The sequence below is a fragment of the Apaloderma vittatum genome, unplaced genomic scaffold (genome assembly GCF_000703405.1).
Source record: "Apaloderma vittatum isolate BGI_N311 unplaced genomic scaffold, ASM70340v1 scaffold3143, whole genome shotgun sequence".
NCBI lineage: Eukaryota > Metazoa > Chordata > Aves > Trogoniformes > Trogonidae > Apaloderma > Apaloderma vittatum.
This window is the reverse complement of record NW_009708407.1, coordinates 53,101-73,118: the sequence shown is the minus strand read 5'-3', so window position 1 is coordinate 73,118 and position 20,018 is coordinate 53,101. Positions and strand designations below refer to the sequence as shown.

The window sequence follows — 20,018 nt, the reverse complement described above, 5'->3', positions numbered from 1 at the left end:
AAGATGTGGATCTTGTGTTTCCACCTTGTATTCTAAGAATCATTGACCTGTATCCTGAAGTCTAAGAGGAAGTAATAACTGTAAGTGGGGTACCCTTTTAAATGATTTAATGCTCCCTGTGACTGGGAGGGACCATGAAGAACTGTGACTTCAGAATGGTAATTTTGAGACCATCAAAATTTTTTGAGAAAATCCACACTAGTACTAGGAGTATTTTGCCATTCCAAAATTACATCAACGTGGCCCGTTCCATTCATGTAGGTTATGAGGGAGTTGCCTGTATGTTACCAGGGTGTGAAACTCCCCGTAGGTGGGCTGACTTGTGGGCGGGGTCCCACCGGTCAGGGCTGGGCTGCTTAAGTACCACGGACAGAGGCTCCTGGAGACAGCTCGGCATCTGCCGATCCGCGTCGGCAAACCTGTGCCAGGAGCTGCAGGTTGACATACAGGAGCTCCTTATTGCATATGTGCCAGCACAGGAGATACAGGTACCAAAGAGCCTCACTTGTCTGCTGTGTGAGAGTTCTCCTCACAGCAGCCACACTTGGTTTTCTTTGATGCTTCAGCATTGAGCTTCCTGGAAATCAAATTGGTTTTGCCTCTTCTGTACTTCCTTGCTGCCCCCAGAACCATCTCCCTTCTGGAACCTGTCTGTACATATTCGAGACTTACTTTTGTGTTTGGTAATTGCGTCAGAATTTGTCTGAACTATTTCTGTATTGATCCAAACCCAATCTTTTTGTACTTCATGTGCTCGGAAGGGGGCTCTTGAATGGAATGTTCTTTATGTAAAATTCTACCAACTGTTAAATTTGCCAGGGGAGCAAGCAAACTCCACATCTGCACAACTGGCTCTGCTCATGGGAAATGTTAAATATATGCATTGGTAAGAAGGTCTAGAACCAAGTAAACCCCCCTAGTAGTTGGAGTTCCATCCAAGTCACTGGACTTGTCTGTTATCTTCCCAAAGCGTCAAGCTCCGTCAGGAGAACAAGTGTTTTATACCCTGCGTGACTTTTAGCATGTTAGTGGTAATAAGACAAATTGAACTATTATGCAACCATTCCAGAAGCTAGACCATTTTTGTGATAACAAAAAATTAAATGGATAATAACACAATTTTATGATTTCATTTTAGTATACCATGTCTGTCTGTCTCAACTGCTGATTCACACTTGACCAAAGTGGGAAGAAATATCTAACTCCTAAGTTACTGGGTGGCCACTTGATGTAATGTTACTTTATGTCAAAACATCATGCATGAAATTCTGTGATAAGTACCGACATCAAATTCAGGAGAGATGATGGTGCAATGTTTGCTTCACAAATGCAAGCTACTATCTTCGTTGGAACATTCATGGAAGTTCTGCTTCATAGTCAATTATATGGGCATACTGAAATCCATTCTGAAATAGAATTTTTGAAAATTATTGCCATTCTCCTTTTTTTTTTAATGCTTATGGAAAATTACCAGAACTTCTAAGTATCTCTATTTCTTCTTTCCAGGAACATTGTCATAACTATTAAAGGACATAATGCAGAATCCTTTAACTTTTTCTGCAGGTATAGTATACTTTCTATACTTTTTCTGAGAAATTAGATGCTTGTAGTTCAAAATGTGGAAGAAACATCATCATCATTAAAAAAATCACTGTATAGATTACATCTACAATTCTTCCCTAATCTGGTTTAAAAAAAAAAAAGAGAGAAGCCGTTACACTACTGCATAAACAATTGCAATAGCTAAGATTGTTTTCTTTTTTAAGATATTTCTAATTACTGTTACTACTTGTAGTTGAAAATTGAAGTATATAGATCTGCTTCTTGTTTGATTCAACAGAATTAATTGTTCAGGTTTATGACAATTTTTCATCCTCGTATATTTGAAAATGCAAGTTATGCTACAAGACTAGCACAAACAAGAAAATAAATATTTTCTATATATAAACTTAATTTTTAGATTTTAAGTGTCTTTTCTCCAGTGTTTCTGTCTTTACTAATATTTTTTGTGCTGAACTATGTTTCATCTGTGTTTTGTCTCTTTAGAAGTCATCTTTTTTGATTTCGGTTTCAGAAGGGTTAGGCTTGAATTTTTCTCTCCGTTAGTAGTGAGGGTATTTAAGCTGCAACTGTGTATTCCCAAGCTTCTAAATGTGCAGCCGTAACGTCAGTTCCCTTTCCTTTTGATCTGTGTCACAATGCTGATGTTTAAATATGATTTTTAACTTGAATGTCAGTTTTAATGACACTTCTTGAACGTGACTGAATGTTTGACGGATATGACATAAGCTCTAATGGACCTTTCAGAACTGTTGCGGCTTGTCAGTTAAGTTTCCTTTGTTAGTACTTATGTTAACTAAGAAAAGCACTATATATTACTTAAACTTGAAACCTTGAGCTTTTACTGTCATTTAAGTTTATACTTTACCTGTTTTGTGAAGACTGACTATTTTTATGATACAGTAATAATTCTGAGGAAGCTCTTCGAGAAGGTTGTCAGGCAAATTGATCTTAGTTGATGAGTTCTGTGTCTAATGGGACTTAGTCTTTCAAGGGAGCCGGTACTTACTGTTGTGTATAGCTGTCCTCTCTGCGGGTTGCTCTGCATCCATATGCTTATGTCCAAAATACTTAATTCTGATACTGAAAAGCCTTAATTTAATTTTTCCTTTAAATAACAGGAATTTGACCACTTGCCAAGTGGTCACTTGGCTACAACCACTATGTTGTTATCAGGTTGAATGTGTTGTCTTTATGTTAAAGTTGTTTCTGAATAACAGGAGGAGTATATAGGCTGTGGAGCTATTTACGGATTTGATGAATCATTTACTTTCAGATTTTAAGTTATGTTTTTCCTAAAAAAATCACAATCCAGTCAGTATCCTGTTATCAACTTAAACCCAGAGAGAATTGTAAGAGCTATGTTGTAAACTTTAGAAGTGAGTGTTCATATTAGAAATTATAACCAGATCCTGACCAAGAGCTATATCAGTGTGAAATCATATTCTACAAATGTACTAGTCTCAGTATATTTTTTGTATTCTTTTACTATCACTCTTTTTTGTCCTCATGTAAAGCATTGCTTTTGTTTCTTAAATGTGTTGCGACACATGTTGAGGACATCAATAATTTGTAATGATTTATGTACAACTATAACATTGATACATTTCCTACAAATAAAAGGTTATGAAAATAAATGATATTGGAAGTAGTACCTATCCATCAGTTATGTTCAGTATAGGATTTTGTTAGTCTTTCTGTACTTTCAAAGTGCTTGTTATTTTTCAGCTGAGTGTGGAAGTGATGGTTAGTGCAAGTTCTTTGAGTGACAACATAAACCCTTCACTGTGACCATTTGTCTTGTAATAGCAGGAGTCCTGTAAGTTGATTATACTCCTTCAGGGCATCTGTATTTTTAAAATATTTTAAGAAATATGATTATATAACAAGCAATTGTAACTCCATGTTCAAGCAGATGCACTTTTCTGAATCATGATAAATATTTAACTTCTAATATTTTCCTAGTAATTCTGAAATTATCATTGAAGTATCTTATTCCATCATTCACACTCATGTTAATATTTGCTATTGTGAAAGTGCTGGGGTTTTTTATAGTGCTCCATAGTGACATAAAATACTAATGTTCCTTAGAGAACAGAAATGCCTTTGGCATTGTCAGATTTGTAGAATATTTTTGTTAAATGACTGTAAAGTGAAGTAATTGTGTTTCTTGCACAATTACTGTCCAAAATATAAGGCTGTCCTGGTTTATCTGGGAGTATATTTTGTACTTTTTTGTCTACTTTAAGGATACATTGGAAAAGTGTGTCACAAGCTGAAATCATAGTTTTGCTCCTGAAGTATGTTTATTTTAATTTTTAAAAATTAAATCATGTAGTATTTTTTAAAAGTCATTGCATAGTTAGTATATTTTGTATCTATGTTAGTATGGTCATATGGTTCTGGGAGATCTCAGACTTCAATTAGCCATGTAAATAAATTTCTTAGCATAAGCTTTCACTTTGTTGGAACCCCTGCTGCCTTCATATCATTAACATAAATGCAGGTGCAAATAGCATTTATGTACTTTGATAGAAAGCAGTTGGAGACATTTCACTGTGGGACACGACACTTTCAGATTGTGTACATCTGTTCAAATAATGTATCCAAGCCAGTGACATGAATGCAAGGATAAAAACATCTGCCCCTGAGACCATTCGCCATACAGCAGATGCTTACATCTTTATTTATGCAGATGGTTTGTGTGATGAGCTGAGCAACGATGAAAGCAAGAAAAGTTTGACAAAGATTTCGAGGTATTGCTTGGGATGGGAAAATATGTTGGTAACAGGGTTACGCTTTCAGATGTCGACCAAAGAACATCTGTTTTAAATACTGATGGTTTTAGTAGCGGGGATGTGTTATTTGGGGCATCAACTAGATTAACACAAAATCGGAACAGGATTTTTTTAAAGAAAAACTCTCTCATGTAAAAATTGTGCTGCAGTTACAGATACGAAGTAGTTTAATAGAAGTAATTACTTTTAACAGGAGGGCTCATCTGCTTTACATCAAGACGTTCTGGAGCTATACAAAATGTTGAATTGAGTGAAAAGTTTGCGAAGGTGGAGTATTCTGAAATAACAACGTAACTCGTCATGAAGTTGTGTGCGGTGCTGTAAAAGGTTTCACGACTTTGGGAATTTTTCGCGTTGCAACAAAAACAAGTAGTTTAACCTTTCTGTTGTTCAAAACTTGCGGTAGGGCAGCGGTGTGAGTCGCAGCCTCTAAACTGAGCTGTCACTGAGCAGAGGGAGGGGGCTGCGCCGCCGTGGCCAGAGGCAGCGGTGACGGGCGCCCGACTCCCCCTGCTGGACTCTGCGCCAAGGGGCTCCTTTGTCTGGCAGCACACGACGAGATACACGTGAGTTTAATTAGAAATGTCCTCATATTTTGGCACATGGCAAGTTAAGGATGTCATCTTCGGCCTTCGTTGCTGTTGAGCGCATTCCTGGTTTAATTCCCTTGTATGCTGGCACCCTTAGAAGTGTTTACTGATATGTTATCACTTAGCGGCAGTGTGTCCACTCAGTCCAACACATTCTATGATTCTATGAATTCCTTTACAGCGCATCCAGTACCTTCTTTTGAGAACGAGTGCTGCCTTTAAACAATACAGTGGCTAACTTGGGCAAGGGTAGCGACACCAGTAAGCATTGCAAATCATTATAGTTATGCACAGCGGGAAGAAAAACATCCAGATACTGTAATTTAGATTATTTTCTGCTACATCCTACTGCTAGAAAGGCCTAGCTGTGTTTCAGTTTCAGCAGCAAGTGATAATTTTATATGTTCTGAAAACTAATGTCTTCCTAGCCAGGACTGTAATCCTTCTGAAGATATTTTAGTTTTCCTATGCACAACACAGCCAGAGCTGTCAAGTCCTTTTCTGAAGAAACTTGGGTCATAAAGATAAAAAAGGGAGCAAAGCTATAGCAAACAAACAAACAAACAAATGAAACAAAAAAGGCAAAACTGGGTAGAGATTCCCCATTCAAAAGTTAGATCACTTAGATCATTTTCAAAAGAAATGAACTATTTACAAAATCACTCAGAAAGTACTCTCCAGCTGTCATCTAAGTTTAACAGTGTGTTCTGGCCCTTTCCTTGAGGAATGATAAATCCTGGTATAGCTAATATTGGAAGTCTCAAAATAGGCCAGGCCAGGAATTGGATAGATGGCCACTCTCAAAGAGTTGCCATCAGTGGCTAGTGTCCAGCTGGAGACCTGTGACGAGTGGTAGTCAAAGAGTGGCGAAGGGGTGACTTCATTAAGTGTGTGACCAGAAAAGCACTGGGAGAAGGAGCCATGTTTTCAAAACCATTTATCGTGTGACCTACTGTAGGTGATTCTGCTCTCACAAGGGAGTTGGACTAGATGATCTTTCAAGGTCCCTTCCAACCCCTGACGTTCTGTGATTCTGTATTCCTCAGGGATTGGTGCTATTTAACATCTTTGTCACTGATGTGGGGTCTAGTGCATCCTCAGCAAGTTTGCCAATGTGGTGCGGTCAACACACTGGTATGACAAGCTTGAGAAGTGGGCACGTGCCAACGTCATGAAGTTCAGCAAGGCAAGTGCAAGGTCCTGCACCTGAGTCAGGGCAATCCCAAGAACAACAAATGCCTACAAGTGGATTGAGAGCAGCCCTGCAGAGAAGGACTTGGGAGGTCCTGGCTGATGAGGTGCTCAACAGGAGCTGGCAGTGTGTGCTGGCAGACCAAAAGGTCAACTGTGTCCTGGGCTGCATCAAAAGAAGCATGGCTGGCAGGTCAAGGGAGGCGATTCTCTCCCTCTGCTCTTGTGAGACTCCACTTGGAATAGTGTGTCCAGCTCTGGAGCCCCCAACACAAGAAGGACATGGACCTGTTGGAGTGGGCTCAGAGAAGGGCCATGAAGATGATCAGGGGGCTGGAGCACTTCTCCTACGAGGACAGACTGAGAGAGCTGGGATTGTTCAGCCTGGAGAAGATGAGGCTCCAGGGAGAGCAGCCTGCCAGTACCTGTAGGGAACTACAGGAAAGATCTAGAGGGACTACTTACAAGGGCATGTGGTGATAGGATGAGGGGCAGCAGTTTTAAACTGAAGCAGGGTAGATTTAGATTAGACGCTAGGAAGAAGGTGAGACACTGGAACAACACTGGAACAGGTTGCCTAGGGAAGCTGTGAACACTCGCTCCCTGGAAGTGTTCAAGGCCAGGCTGGATGAGACTTTGAGCAACCTCATCTAGAGGGAGGTGTCCCTGCCCATGGCAGGGGCGTGGAACTAGATGATCTTTAAGATCCCTTCCGCCTCAAGCTGTTCTGTGATTCTGTGAAGACCGACAGTCTCTCACTTCCCTGTCTTTAATGAGGGAGCATTTTCTGGGATTTGTAGTACAGAAGTCACTATACAGATGGGGTTTTTTATACTTCTTTTGAACCGAAGTGGTGAATTAGTTGTTTTCCCTTGCATATAGGCTCTTTTCAGAAAGAAGTGCTTAGAAATATAAAATGAATAAAAATTTTGGTCTTCTGTTGTGCTATCTATTTGCACATCAGTATTTGAAAAAAAAAAAAGTTTGGGAGTAAGAGGCCTAATATCCTTACTGCAGTCAGACACACGTGTTTTCAGTCCCATGGAGGGAAGGGAGGAGGGTTGAACTCTCAGTAAGATGAAGATAGATTCTATTGTCAACTTGTTTGAAAGGGGAGCAAGAGTCTAGTCAGAAAATTTTTCATGATTTATTCATAAAATGGTTCTACTTGACCTTTTGGTGCCCCATAGTTCCTGAAGAATTCTGCCTTCATTTTTGTAGTAGATCTGGTGATTATTGTTTCCTGTACTTAAGGAAAAAGTAAGTCTGTTAATTACCACTTAGATTAGGCATATCAGGCCTTTGTCCAAGTTGATGTGACCTTGATTCACCTTTTAAAAAGGACTTGACATTGACTTTTAAGTAATTAATTATTGTTTAGGTCTGTATTTTTCTTTTGCGAACAGAAATTTCAACTGGCACTTCTCCCAGAAAATAATTTTTAAAAGCTCATTTACAACCTCTTCTTTTGAATCTCCTGTTATTCCCATCTTCTAAAGTACTGAATTTATATTTGCAATGCTGTTGAGGATTTGTGAATTATGGGTTTATGACCAGTGCTTCCATCACTTTCCTTCAGCTATTTTCTGAACAGTTAGTTCCACTTCAGGGACTGTCACTAACTGGCTTCGTGGACTGGCTCTGTCACTGAAGCCTTACTTTGCAAGTCTCCAGGTATGGTATTCTCTATGGAACAGAATGACTGGGCAAAACTGACAAAGGTAAACCACCAGATTTGCAGGGATACCAGAATAATTTCTATTCTACTCAACTGAGTCATGTCGCAGCAGCATGGTTTCTAGATAATGCCCACTTGAAGTTTGACATGAATGGTTGCTGAAAGCAGTAGAGCCATACAGAAGCTGAAACACAGTCTTTGATGATGTATCTAACAGTCTCTCCTGGACAGAAGTTCCTGCTTCATAAAAGAACCAGTGTTTTCATCTTTAATAGTGATATGTGTGGTTGCAGAGGCTAGACACCATCTTGAACCCATAGATTTATCTGCATAAACCCGATGACTAAGTTCTCATATAGGCATAGCAAGAAAAATCTGTGTGTCATATATTTGGCTGTAAAGGTGGAAAAAGTTGCTAGTCACAGAATCACAGAATTGTTGAGGCTGGAAAAGACCTCTGAGATCGAGTCCAGCCTATGACCCAACACCATCACATTGGCTAGACTATGGCACTGAGTGCCACATCCAGCCTAATAATTACAGATGCTTTATGTCTAAATCTGTTTATGTCAGTTTTCAGTTCTTGATATGAAAATATTTTAATCTGCTTAAAATCTAATAGTTATGACAACCTTATCATGAAATGAGTAGCTTATAACTTTTCCATTCAAAAAAAATGAAAGCTCTTAAAGTTCACAAACACTGTATGAGAGATGTTAAGAAAACATGTGGATCTGCTGTTAAATATATTTTAAATTCATTGAAAAAAGAATGTTTAAAAAAGACAACCCCCTGGGTGACATCCAGCCCCTCTGGCATGTTGACTGCACCACTCAGCTTGGTGTTACCTGAAAACTTGCCAAGGGTGCATTGAATCTCACTGTCTGTGTCATTGATGAAGTACTAGACGGCACTGAGGGACACATCACCCGTCTCCATCTGGACATCAAGCCATTGACCACTACGCTCTGGGTGTGACCATCCAGCCAATTCCTTATCCACCAAAGAGTCCACCCATCAAATCCATATTTTTCCAATTAGGAGAGAAGGGTTTTGTGGGGGACTGTGTCAGAGGCCTTGCAGAAGTCAAGATAGATGACATCCATTGCTCTTTCCTTCTCCACTGATGGAGTCACTCCATCGCAGAAAGCCACTAGGTTGGTGAGGCAGGATTTGCCCTTAGTAGAGCAATGCTGACTGTTTTGAATCACCTCCCTGTCCTCCACATGCCTTAGCAGAGCTTCTAGGAGGATCTGTTCCATGACCTTTCCAGGCATGGAGGTGAGGCTGACTGGTCGGTAGTTCCTGGGTTCCTTTCTAGCCTTTTTAAAAATGGGTGTCATGTTTCCCTTATTCCAGTCCCTAGGTATGTTATGTAACTGCCCTGACTTTTCAAATATGATAGAGTCTCTTAGCAACCACATCAGGCAGTTACTTCAGAAATACATGATTGATAGTGCAACAAAGATTTTTTGGGGGGGAAAATCTATCAAAGAAAAGAAGAAAAAACAAAAAAACCCAACAAAACCAATTTAATTGGACAGGTACTGAAGAACTTTCCTAAATATGAACTATGTACCCATGATCTTGGATTACTGTGTGAGTTATCTCTCCAGAATGACTGTCTGTGCCAAAAATAGTTAATAGTTTATTGCTACACTGAAAAATATTGCTAGGAATTTTAAGGTGGAATGATTCTCTTTTCCAAATCACATGTAGTAGTAATTTTTGTTACCTGTCCTAAATCTGCGTTTAATTCCCATATCCCACACTGACTTTTCAGCCTAGACATTTCTCAAATCTCATTTCTAGTTCTCTCGTCCTTGTCCTGGTTTCCCTATATATTATATATTCCTAGTTTCTCTTCGACACTGTCAGCTCAGCAGTTGAAATAAGGAGATGTCTTTTCCTTGTACCAACTTGGGTGTTTGGACCTAAAGCTATAATTTTAGGAAAAATCCAGCCCAGTGTGCAGCAAGAGCAGACTCACTAGAATGTAATCATTGGAAGAATTAGCTGCTTAAAGTATCTACTGAACATATGCCAAGAGTGTACCACTTTGCCTAATTTGGGCAACTTTTCACAGACAAAAGAGATATTGCTGTGTCAGGTACCAAGGTCTTCATCTAATGTGCAGGTGTGTTTCCAAATTTGTTGTTTTGTTTTGGTTTTGTTTTTAAATGCAGACATACCTGAGGATATCTGACATTTCCTGTTGAAGCTAATTTTAGAGAATTATCTGAGGTAGATACCCAGAACAGAATATTTCACCCAAGTAGTTATTACTAGGCCAAGATAAAAACAACTGTAAATTGATTCTTATAATGTATAGATTTGGAATCTCTTAATTTCTAGGCTTTATTACCACCTTTACTTATTACAGGTGTGTGGCAAAGCTAGTTTTGAGTGTAGAAGGCCATGCTCTATTTTCTAGATTATCTGCAGTTCCATTGATTTATGTGGGATTACAGAAAGTGTAAATCAGCATAGAACCTAGCCCTTATATTTAAAAGCCTAACTTTCCTTTTTCTGAGCTTTTCGTTTTGGTGCTGTTGACTGTCTGCCATGGCACTGAAGCTAAGGCATCCCATCTGTTTACCACATTAACCAGCTTTACTCAATTATGAAGCTATCACCTCACATTTGTCATGTAATATATTAGCTTTAAAAACATTTTTGGGGGAGAGAAAAATGGCAGAGTAAGAAGCAGTAGCTTTCTTAATGCATTAACTGAAAGTTAATGTTTTATATTGGCATTTTATATTGTCTTTTCCTGGGTTTTTGTTGGGTTTTGGGATGGTTTGGGCTTTTTTTTTTTGCCCTTTTTTTTTTTTTGGTCCTGGGATCTATTTATAACTGACTGAAGCACTTTTGCAGGTGGTGTTTTTTTGCATGCTAATCCTGCAGAGAAACATTGTGTCCAACAAGTATGCTGGGTCAGCAAAAACAAGAAACTTGTGCTGGAAGGACAGTATCCGGAGGTACTTCATGTGTATGGAGATTTGGCAAAATGAATGATTAGCTATCTTTGACTGAAATAAATCTGGTATTGTCTGTTAGAAAGTTGTGCTTTTTTTTCTTTCTATAGAACAGATATTCTTCCTGTCATAATGAGCAAAAGACTCAGCAATGTAAACATTCATTTAATAAAATATTTCATTGATCTCTTTCATCTGTATTCTGGCTCACCCTTCAAAACAAGATGATCCTTCTTGTGTTTTTTTTTTCTGTCACTTGTCCGAGCATACACGAATTAAGTACACAAGTGAGGTCCTACAAGGATTATTAAGAAAAAATAACACTACTACACAGTGGTTTCTAGCATTTTGATTGCTTATTTTAATGTTCTAGATAGACGAGATTAGATTTCTGATGCTTTCTACAGTGTCCGAGTTCAGCAACGTTACGTGCTTTAGATGAAGAAGAAATTGAAAGAGGTACAAGCAGGCAGAACAGACCAGAGTAGACCAGACTTGAAGGACTTAGGAAGGAAGGAAGGAAGGGAAACTATGAATGAGCAGGAGCCCCGTGGAAGATTTTCTTACTCTTCCCAGCACAGCTGTACCAGAGTCTTCAATGCATCGTTGACTATTTATTTATTTTTATTCATTTATCACTGACCACTCCTATAACTTAAAGGTTATTTAGAAGGGGTGAAAGTTTATGACATCCCGCAAGTTTCTGAATGATTTGATACTTGCAGGTACGAGCACGGTAAACATTAATCTTTTAACAGAGACTTTGAAAGTAGAGATTAAATTGCATTGGATTTAACCTTGTGCTTCGTTTTTTAAAAGTGTCTTCCTGTTGCCCCAACTCCATGCTTATTTGAAAAACAAAAAACTCCGCAGTTAAAAATGAGCTTCACATAGTTCAGCTATTAAATCTAATGTTTTCGTTCATTTCCTTTATTCTTAATGAAAATTTTAGACAAAATATCAAAATTGTTGTCTTCCAATGAAGGACCTGTAGACTGACTTATGGAAAGAATGTTGTCTAAAACCAAGGGTCATCCCCCCAATGCCGTTGCATATCCTCCCTTAACTGAAAATTCCCCTTCTCAGATGCAAGACTTTGTGAGTTTGCATAGACATGAAGGCTTTTCCTTAGGTCACAACTGACGAGTCAAAATGAGTCCTTTGAATCCGAGACAGAAATAATTTGGAAAAAGGTATGGAATAGAAGTGGAACATCCCTGGAAGACGCACAGTAACTTTCCAAGTGGCCTTTTGGTAGCTAGACAGCCAAAACATAGCTAAGTCCTTCAGTGTCAGGATGGCATAAATTCATATATTTTATGAATTGCTGTAGTCAACTCTGTGTATGAAGGAAATTGTTGAAACTTTTTGCCAAGTATAAATGGAAGAAAATTATTTTGGTCACCACTGATATTGTATGCTCTGGGTGGGGTCAGCAGGGCCTCCGGTCTCTGACTTGACTGGCTGCTTTTTCCTGATCCAAGATGCTAAATAGTCTTCCACCAGTTCTTCCAATTAGCTTTCCCAGTCCATAAGCAAGATCTTACTCCAGTCTGAAGGATGATCACACAGCTAGTCTGCATCTAGCCCATCTCTATATTTAGACACTGGCTAAGCTGCTTAACTACAGCAGCTGTGTTGGATGAGAGCAAAAGAGAGACTTGAGTATCTTTTGCTTACCAGAGGCAGTGCAATGAATGTTTCTGCACTAAACTGGCTAATGTAAACTTGGGGGGAAAAAAAGAAAAAAAAATTGTACTCAAGGCTGATAACCAAGCACAGCTTGCCTGGAAGATGTATTTATGATAAAATTACGCTAGTTGAAAAAGAGCATTTTGTATAAAAAACTCTTCTCAAACAGTTATATCAATGCTTGGCATGGTGTTAACTGTACAAAAAGGATATTGATCTAAATCGACCTTGTTTCAAAGAGCATTTTGTGGTTGATGTTCATGAAGATCTTGTCTTCTAGAATGATGCTTTTGTGTGGAATGATGAGAAAATGCGTGGAGACACTTTTTTTAAAGAAAAGTGGTGTTACTGGCCAATTTTGCAATAGGCAACGTGTTGAGAAGCATATGCTTGCTTTTAAAGCTAGTGTCATGCATTATTTCTACAGATATTTTCTCCTGACCTCAGATTAACCTTTGTGTTGCTTTTTGTGGCTGCCATTCCTGCACTTCTGTAGAGATGGCGTGTCCACAGCAAAACTTCTGTCTTTTCCTTAACTCACATCTGTTGTTTGGAGAACAGATGCCTTCTTACTTGGAGTGTAAATTAGCACAGGTAGCAGTCTGATGAATTGCTGTCTTTTGTAAAAAGTTTGTGCAAATTAGTGAGTGAGATTTTGAAATAAAAAGGGAGAGGTACAAGCCAAGCGTGAGAGAGAATGGAAACTGCTTCGTGTTGAGTATTGTGACAAGCTGCTAAGTAACTGCTGATTTGGAAAAAGTCTTTGATGTCAGTATATGGCAAGCATGATCTGGAAAAACAAGAGCAAGCTCTGTCCCATAAAAGAAAAATACACTTTTTCTGTTATCTACTGTATTTAAGCTGTACAATTTGACCTGTAACTAACATTAAAGTTCAGGGCAGGTTTGGTTAATGATTACTGTATTTTACATAATTTTATTATACTTCTCAAAAACTCTTAAAAGTGTTTCCTCAAAAGCATCAAGAAGAAGAAACCCTGCAGGAAACAAAAAATAATCTGAGTATTAGCAATCTTAGCAGTTGACAAGATAAAGGTTTCTATATTCTTGGTGATTGTATGTTGTTAAAACCAGAAGTTCTTAGTGAGAAATATAACATACTCTGAGCTTTTGGAGGGCTGTAGGAAAACAGGATTTTAAAGTCAGCAGGTTTCTGCCTTTTCCAAGTAGGACAAACTGTGTAAGGCTGGACTTAACCCTGTATATAGGGATCTCTCTTTATATCTGGGCAGGATTTCGTTATGTACAGTAGCGTAGTCCGCACAGAGTATCTAGAAATTCTGGACGTCTCCACAGACATTGAGCAGAAAGTTAGTTACGGTAGTGACCAGTAGTTTCACTTAATTGGCGGATTGAGAAGGTGCATGACAGACTTGGGGTTTGATGCTCTAGATGGCAATAAAAGGTTCAAAGAGTTTATGCACTGAATAGTTATTACGATGTGAACCTGCCGCAGGTCAAAGAGTTTTGAGATATGGTCAGACCTACTGTGTATGAGCCAAACAATTTAGTTGTGATTGCTCCGTGAATCTAGTGTGTCCCAAAGGCAGTGGATTTACTGCAGATGGGCATACCACGAGTATGCACATATGTCTGCCCAGGAGTTCTGGTCATGAAATACGAGAGCCCCGTAACCTGCAGTGCATGTTGCAAAATGTCCAATGTCTGAGAACATCCAGGATTAAGATAAATTTATTGGTTTCTGGTGTTGGTAGTAATTCACAGTTACCTCTTAAAGTCCATAGCTGTGTATAACTGCATTTGTAAAACAAGGCTTTAAAATGGTAAGGAATTGAAATGTCTCTATGGAATTACCTTACTGCAATATTTCAAGGTCCCAACATTCACTTTTACATATTCCATGTATTTGATTCTTCTCTTAAAATTAATTTTTCTTTTGTTTGTTTTAATTGATTTTACCCACATACGTCTTTACTAAAAATGTTTGTGACATTTAGCAACACAAGTAGAAACAGGAAGAGACTATGATATAATCTTGGTAAATTACATCTTTCAAGAAAATATTTTAATAACTTAGTACAGTAGTTCTATTGTGCATTAAAGGCACATAGGCAGTGTGTGTCAGTGAGTATTTAACGTTGGTACGTCTTCTCTCAAGTCCTCTTTTGAGTTTATTGCACATTATTTGCAGTTTTATGGTAATTTTTTTAAAGCTTCATCAGGTAAACTTTTGTCTGTATCCGTTACAACCCACAGATTCTAAATGCAAGAGAAACTCTGAAAGATAGCATGACTCTGGTTGAGAGATATGATCGGAACAGGTGCTCAAAAAAGTTCTGCATCGTCGAGTTTAAATCCTGTCCCTGTTGGTTCTTCTAGATGAATATTGCCAGCATGCTAGTGCAGCTTTTCTGGGCAGAAGTGTATTAATCTTGAAATGTCATGTAGTTTCTAACCTAGACTAAAACATTCATTTAAGATTAGATTAAGAGGGAAGGGTTTGGCGTATCTATATTCAAGTACATTACTTCAGGGAGTATTTTTGTTTTGCCCATGAAACTTCTGCAATTCAAAACCTAATGTAGTGTAATTTAAATACTTAAATATTTTAGTAAGTTTGCATATAATAGTATCCTTTGCGAGCAGTTTTATTTTCTATACAGTAGGTTTTTTTAAAGAAATACTGTACATTATATTACATCTTTGTTATTTTATTTTACAGATAAACACAAATCCCCTTCAGATATAATACAAAGCTTCCAGAAGAAAAGTCAGTTTAGGACCATTGCTCCAAAAATGGTACCAAAAATTCTAACATCTGGAGTGGTTTCTTGTCTTCAGTCATCTTTGCCTGAGCAAAATACACCAATTTCAGCAACAGGTCCTAAAACGCTGGTGGTACCAACTCAAAACTATGCTGTCATGCAGGTGGCTGGTCATGAAGGGACTTTTTCTCTTCTGGCCTTGCCTTATGTTGCCCCTGCCCTAACGCAGCAAGTCCACCAGTCAAACATGGCCCCTTCTGAAAACTTAAAGCTGCCTATCCCTAGGTACCAATCTGTAAGAAATAAGTTACTGAGTGACAAAAAAACGACACAAGTATCTGATTTGGGTGCACATAACAAGATTCCTGCCAAAGAACTGATCTCATCACAGACTTCCCCAATGACTACTGTAACTGAAGACCTTCCTGAAACTCATTCTAGTTCAGATTCAGCTAAGCAAGTGATGATGACAGACCATGACTCAACTGAAATTACGGTTTTCACGCTAGTAAATAAAAGCAATTGTGTGGAATCTGGATCTTCTTTAGTGGACAAAACTAGAAATCATAACAGTAATGTTTCTGGCCCATCTGTAGTTAAAGACTCTTTATCCAAGACAGCAAGTACATTTAATTCCATGAAGCTAAGTCTACGCTCTTTGAAGACAGCATCTGAAACAACAGGAGAGTCATTTATAACGTCTGAGAAACTAAAGGAAAAATCCACAAATTCTGCAAATTCTGTTGCTGTCCTGTCACCAGCAGTTTTTGGCAGCACAATACAGATGACTCCATCAGCACCAAAAGGAAAACTTCCTATTTTGCCTTACTCAAGGATGAAAAATTCAGTGTTCTGTGAATCTAAGCAGAATGCTAACATTACGGATGCATCTAGTCCTTCGCTAAGACCTGAATGTGAAAAGACACCAACTTCGGCAAAAACCTTTCATGTTCCTACCAAAGCATCTGATAAGCAATTAGCTGTATCATTTACACAAGTCCCCAAACAAACCATTCGAGAAAATACCTTCTGTTCCTCCAACAAAGTGGATGTTGACAGTCTTAAAAAATTGAACAGTCCAGCCTCTAAAAGAAGAGGCAGGAAAAGAAGAGCCCCAGATGATTTATTGGCCTTTCAGACCAAGCGGAGGAGATGCATCATTAATAAGTTTAGAGAAGGAAGAGAGAGGGTAAAAGTTGATCTTCAGCCACCTGAAGATAAAAAAGCAGAGACAGTAAAAAAATACCGTAGTATTAGACCAAAGCCAGTGGTAGTTATGCAGGCTTTTGCACCACTGACTTCTGCAGCACTCGTAGAGACACCACCTTCTGGCCACTTAGACCAAGAAATTTTTTTCAATAGTTCACTTCCCAGTAAATACTTCAGTTACAAGCACAGTGATGCTACACCAGCTAAATCAGGTGATTTAAGTAGAAATATATGTTCCGCTGTACCGAAGCCATCACATAAATGTCATGTTTGTGACCATATCTTCCAGTTTAAACACCATCTTCAGGACCACATGAACACACATACAAACAAACGGCCTTACAGTTGTCGCATTTGCCGGAAAGCATATATTCATTCTGGAAGCCTGAGCACGCATATGAAACTTCATCACAACGAAGGCAAACCCAAAAAGCTTGTGTGCTGTGAATTCTGTGCTAAGGTTTTTGGCCACGCAAAAGTGTATTTTGGCCACCTCAGAGAAGTGCACAGAGTTGTTATCAGCACAGAGCCCTCTACTAGCGAGCATGAGCTGCAGGATACTTTAAAGAAGAGAGACACGAATATTAAAGAGGCAGAAGAAGTAACAGAGAGGTGAGTGTTTTCACTAATTTAAATGCTAATGAAAGCAGCATTTCAGGTTGACACTGGAAATTTATAAACATCACCATTACGAAAATTGTTGCTTTTTTCCTCCAGTTGAGATTCTTAGGGGTTTGAATATTTTGGTAAGGAATCTAGTTAATTCTTTAGAACATCCGATATATTTTAGCTGATTAATTACTAACACTTGAATATCCAAAGTAATTCTGCATGTATTCTTGCACTACCCAGTATACTGCCAGTGGAGCTATTTTGGTCAGTTGATTTCTCGTGGTTAATGCTTTTTCAGTTAATCTGCACTACTTCTGTGACCTACCCATCCTGGAGTTTTCCCAGGAAGATAAGTGAACCAACTGCAATAAGTGAAAAGCAATTCATGTTTCAGTGTTAGCTTGTAGTTTGTTTACCCTATTAAATATCATTATCCCATTTCCTTTTCTGGAGTGCCGTGAGCTAATCCATCTCGTGTGTTGATTAGTGCTGCTTTTGCAATCACTTAGCCAAGCAGAAAAGTGAACGTTTACCATATTAAGATGGATAGAACATTCTTTTATCTCTGCATTACGATTTTGAGGTGAAGTTTCTTGACAGAGTATAAATGTCGGCTTTTTTTTGTTAATTCCACTGTGCATTCACTTTCATTGAAGTGCACTTTATTAAGCTCAGGGCTTTAACCTGATGCCTGACTACAACACTGCAGTTCAGTTTTAGACATTTTGCTTTGTGTAGCTCTGCTTTCTGGGGCATCAGTTAGAAGGTTTTAAGGTACTGAACCTAAGAAACACCAGTGCTTTTCTTTCAGCCTTACTAGCTGTCACGCAGTGAACCAATCTGTTTATCTATCTTGTTCAGTAATCTGTCTAATGTGTATAAATACACAGTATCATGTGACCCTTTTCATAAAGGCTCTGAGAAGGTTTCTGTGGAGATCTTCTTCTCACTGACTTAACTAAACCAGGGACTTGCTATCTCTGTGTGTTCTGTTTCCCTTATACTACAGAGCTGTCCTAAATCAATGAGAGGGGCTGTCCAGTTGTAAATTAGGTATTTAAACTTTTTAAAACTGTGTTAAAAACTTCTAGGGAAAAAAAAATCAAGCATTCATGGTTTCAATCTTGGAGTGGCTAGTGCGACATGTGCGTTTGCCTTAAATTGACATTTGATCACTCAATTTACACAAGTTAAGTTCTCTTAGTAGTATGCTACAGATAATACTCATTTTTGCTTTTCTAGCACAGATCTAGAAGTATTTGTTTTGCCTCACTAAATCAAGAACTTAAAAAAACAATGTTAACATTTTATTAAAAGGTTAGTGTTGTTAAATGATTATTTCTACCAAGGCTATGTTGTAGGCAATTCTGAAACTCAACAGTGTTGAACATTTTGTTACAGTTGTTTCGTAATTAGCATTATTATTTTATTTCTCTCTTTTTTGTGTGTATGTGTTCCAAATAAATCAGATACTGTAGCAACAGTGCCTGTTTTAATCAAAAGAATGTTTCATGAATGTCATCTCTTCTTGGAATGTAGCGGGCCAAAAATTGCCATCTCTGTTCTGTGCATGACTAATACTGAAATAGTTCGTATTTCCTTTTTTTTAACAGGGGAAATAAGTGCAATTTTGAGGACCTATTCCATAACCCAGGAGGAGTGAAATTACAGATCAAATGTGGTCGATGCCAGTTTATTGCACAGTCTTTTGGTGAAATGAAGTTTCACTTACTGTGCTGTCATGGAGAAGAGATCCAGGGAAGAGTGAAGGAAGGGGTTTTGCAAGGAAATAGAGGAGCTAAGGGGGAACTGATGAAACACACAACCCATTTCTGGAAACATCGCAACGAAAGAAGATGTTTAGCAAAAATCACTGCCCACGAGGAGGAGTTTTATGCTTTTCCAAAGATGAAAAGACAGATGTACTTTCACCATCAAAATAATGTCGATACGTTACCTAAAAGTGAACTGGCTCAGTCAGGAAGCAGTGAAGCAGCCAAGGAGATACAAACTGTAGGTTTTGGTACACCAAGCAAAAAAATAGAAATTTGGTCTAAAGCAGGCTATAACTGCATTTTATGCAAACAACTATTTGGAAGAAAAGAGGATCTTTGTAATCATTGGCAGAGTCATCATAACTGTGAAGACTCTTCCACTTTGTGGACAATTTTTAGTTTGATATCGAAAAAAGGAGTTATTGAACTTTCTAATAATGATAAACGTTGAAGCTCAAGTCTACCATGCTATGAAAAACGTCAGCTACCTTGCCAAATTGTTTATGGGGATTTTTTGTTGTGTTGCTAAATCAACTCAAGAGATGTATCACTTCAGTGGTTTGTTTGGTGGGTTTGTTGGGGTTTTTTTGAGTTATGCTAATCTTTATTTTATTAAATGGAAAATTTTTTTATCCAGTATCATTCCAGATGGGTACATGCAAACCAATTATGAAACACTGTACTTAAAATTCGTGCTTGAGGAACTAAACAGCAGCATATACTCAATACTAATGGTTAACATCAAGGGAAAAGATCTTCTAGTCAAATTATACTACACACACAGAAATAAATCAGTTTATATGAAGTAATATCAATTTTGAATGAAATGACAAACCAGACTGGAAGTGTAATTTCAGTCTCAGCTGAAAAAAATATTAAATAAACTCCATGCAGTTCTCTGGATCATTTGAATGTGCATATGTGCAGCCAGCATTCAGGAGCTTTATAATCTATGATTTAAGAGAGCTGTTAATTCTTGTTTTCTTAATTCCAATGTCTTCAGCCCTGTTGATTGCTTGCAGGATTGTTCTCGGCAGGTGTTTTAGGTGTTATGTTCTGTCCTAGTAATAGCAAGGATCTTTGGATTTTTAAAGGGCAAAACCTACGTATATTGTTTTGCCTGTAGCTCTTTGTATTGAAGACGAGTTAATTGCCACCCGTGAAGATAGAACCCTCAGAGCTTGACTGA

The 20,018-nt window shown here is 38.3% G+C and overlaps 1 protein-coding gene across 1 annotated transcript; it reads left to right on the top strand.

Annotated features, from left to right (window-relative positions):
* The first annotated feature begins 1,535 nt into the window (after nucleotides 1-1,535).
* On the top strand, nucleotides 1,536-19,280 carry ZNF438 (zinc finger protein 438). The gene is given in 5 exon segments (XM_009866531.1): nucleotides 1,536-1,563; nucleotides 10,695-10,742; nucleotides 10,745-10,798; nucleotides 15,191-17,054; nucleotides 18,668-19,280. Coding segments are annotated over 5 exon segments (2,607 nt in total).
* The last annotated feature ends 738 nt before the right edge of the window (nucleotides 19,281-20,018 follow it).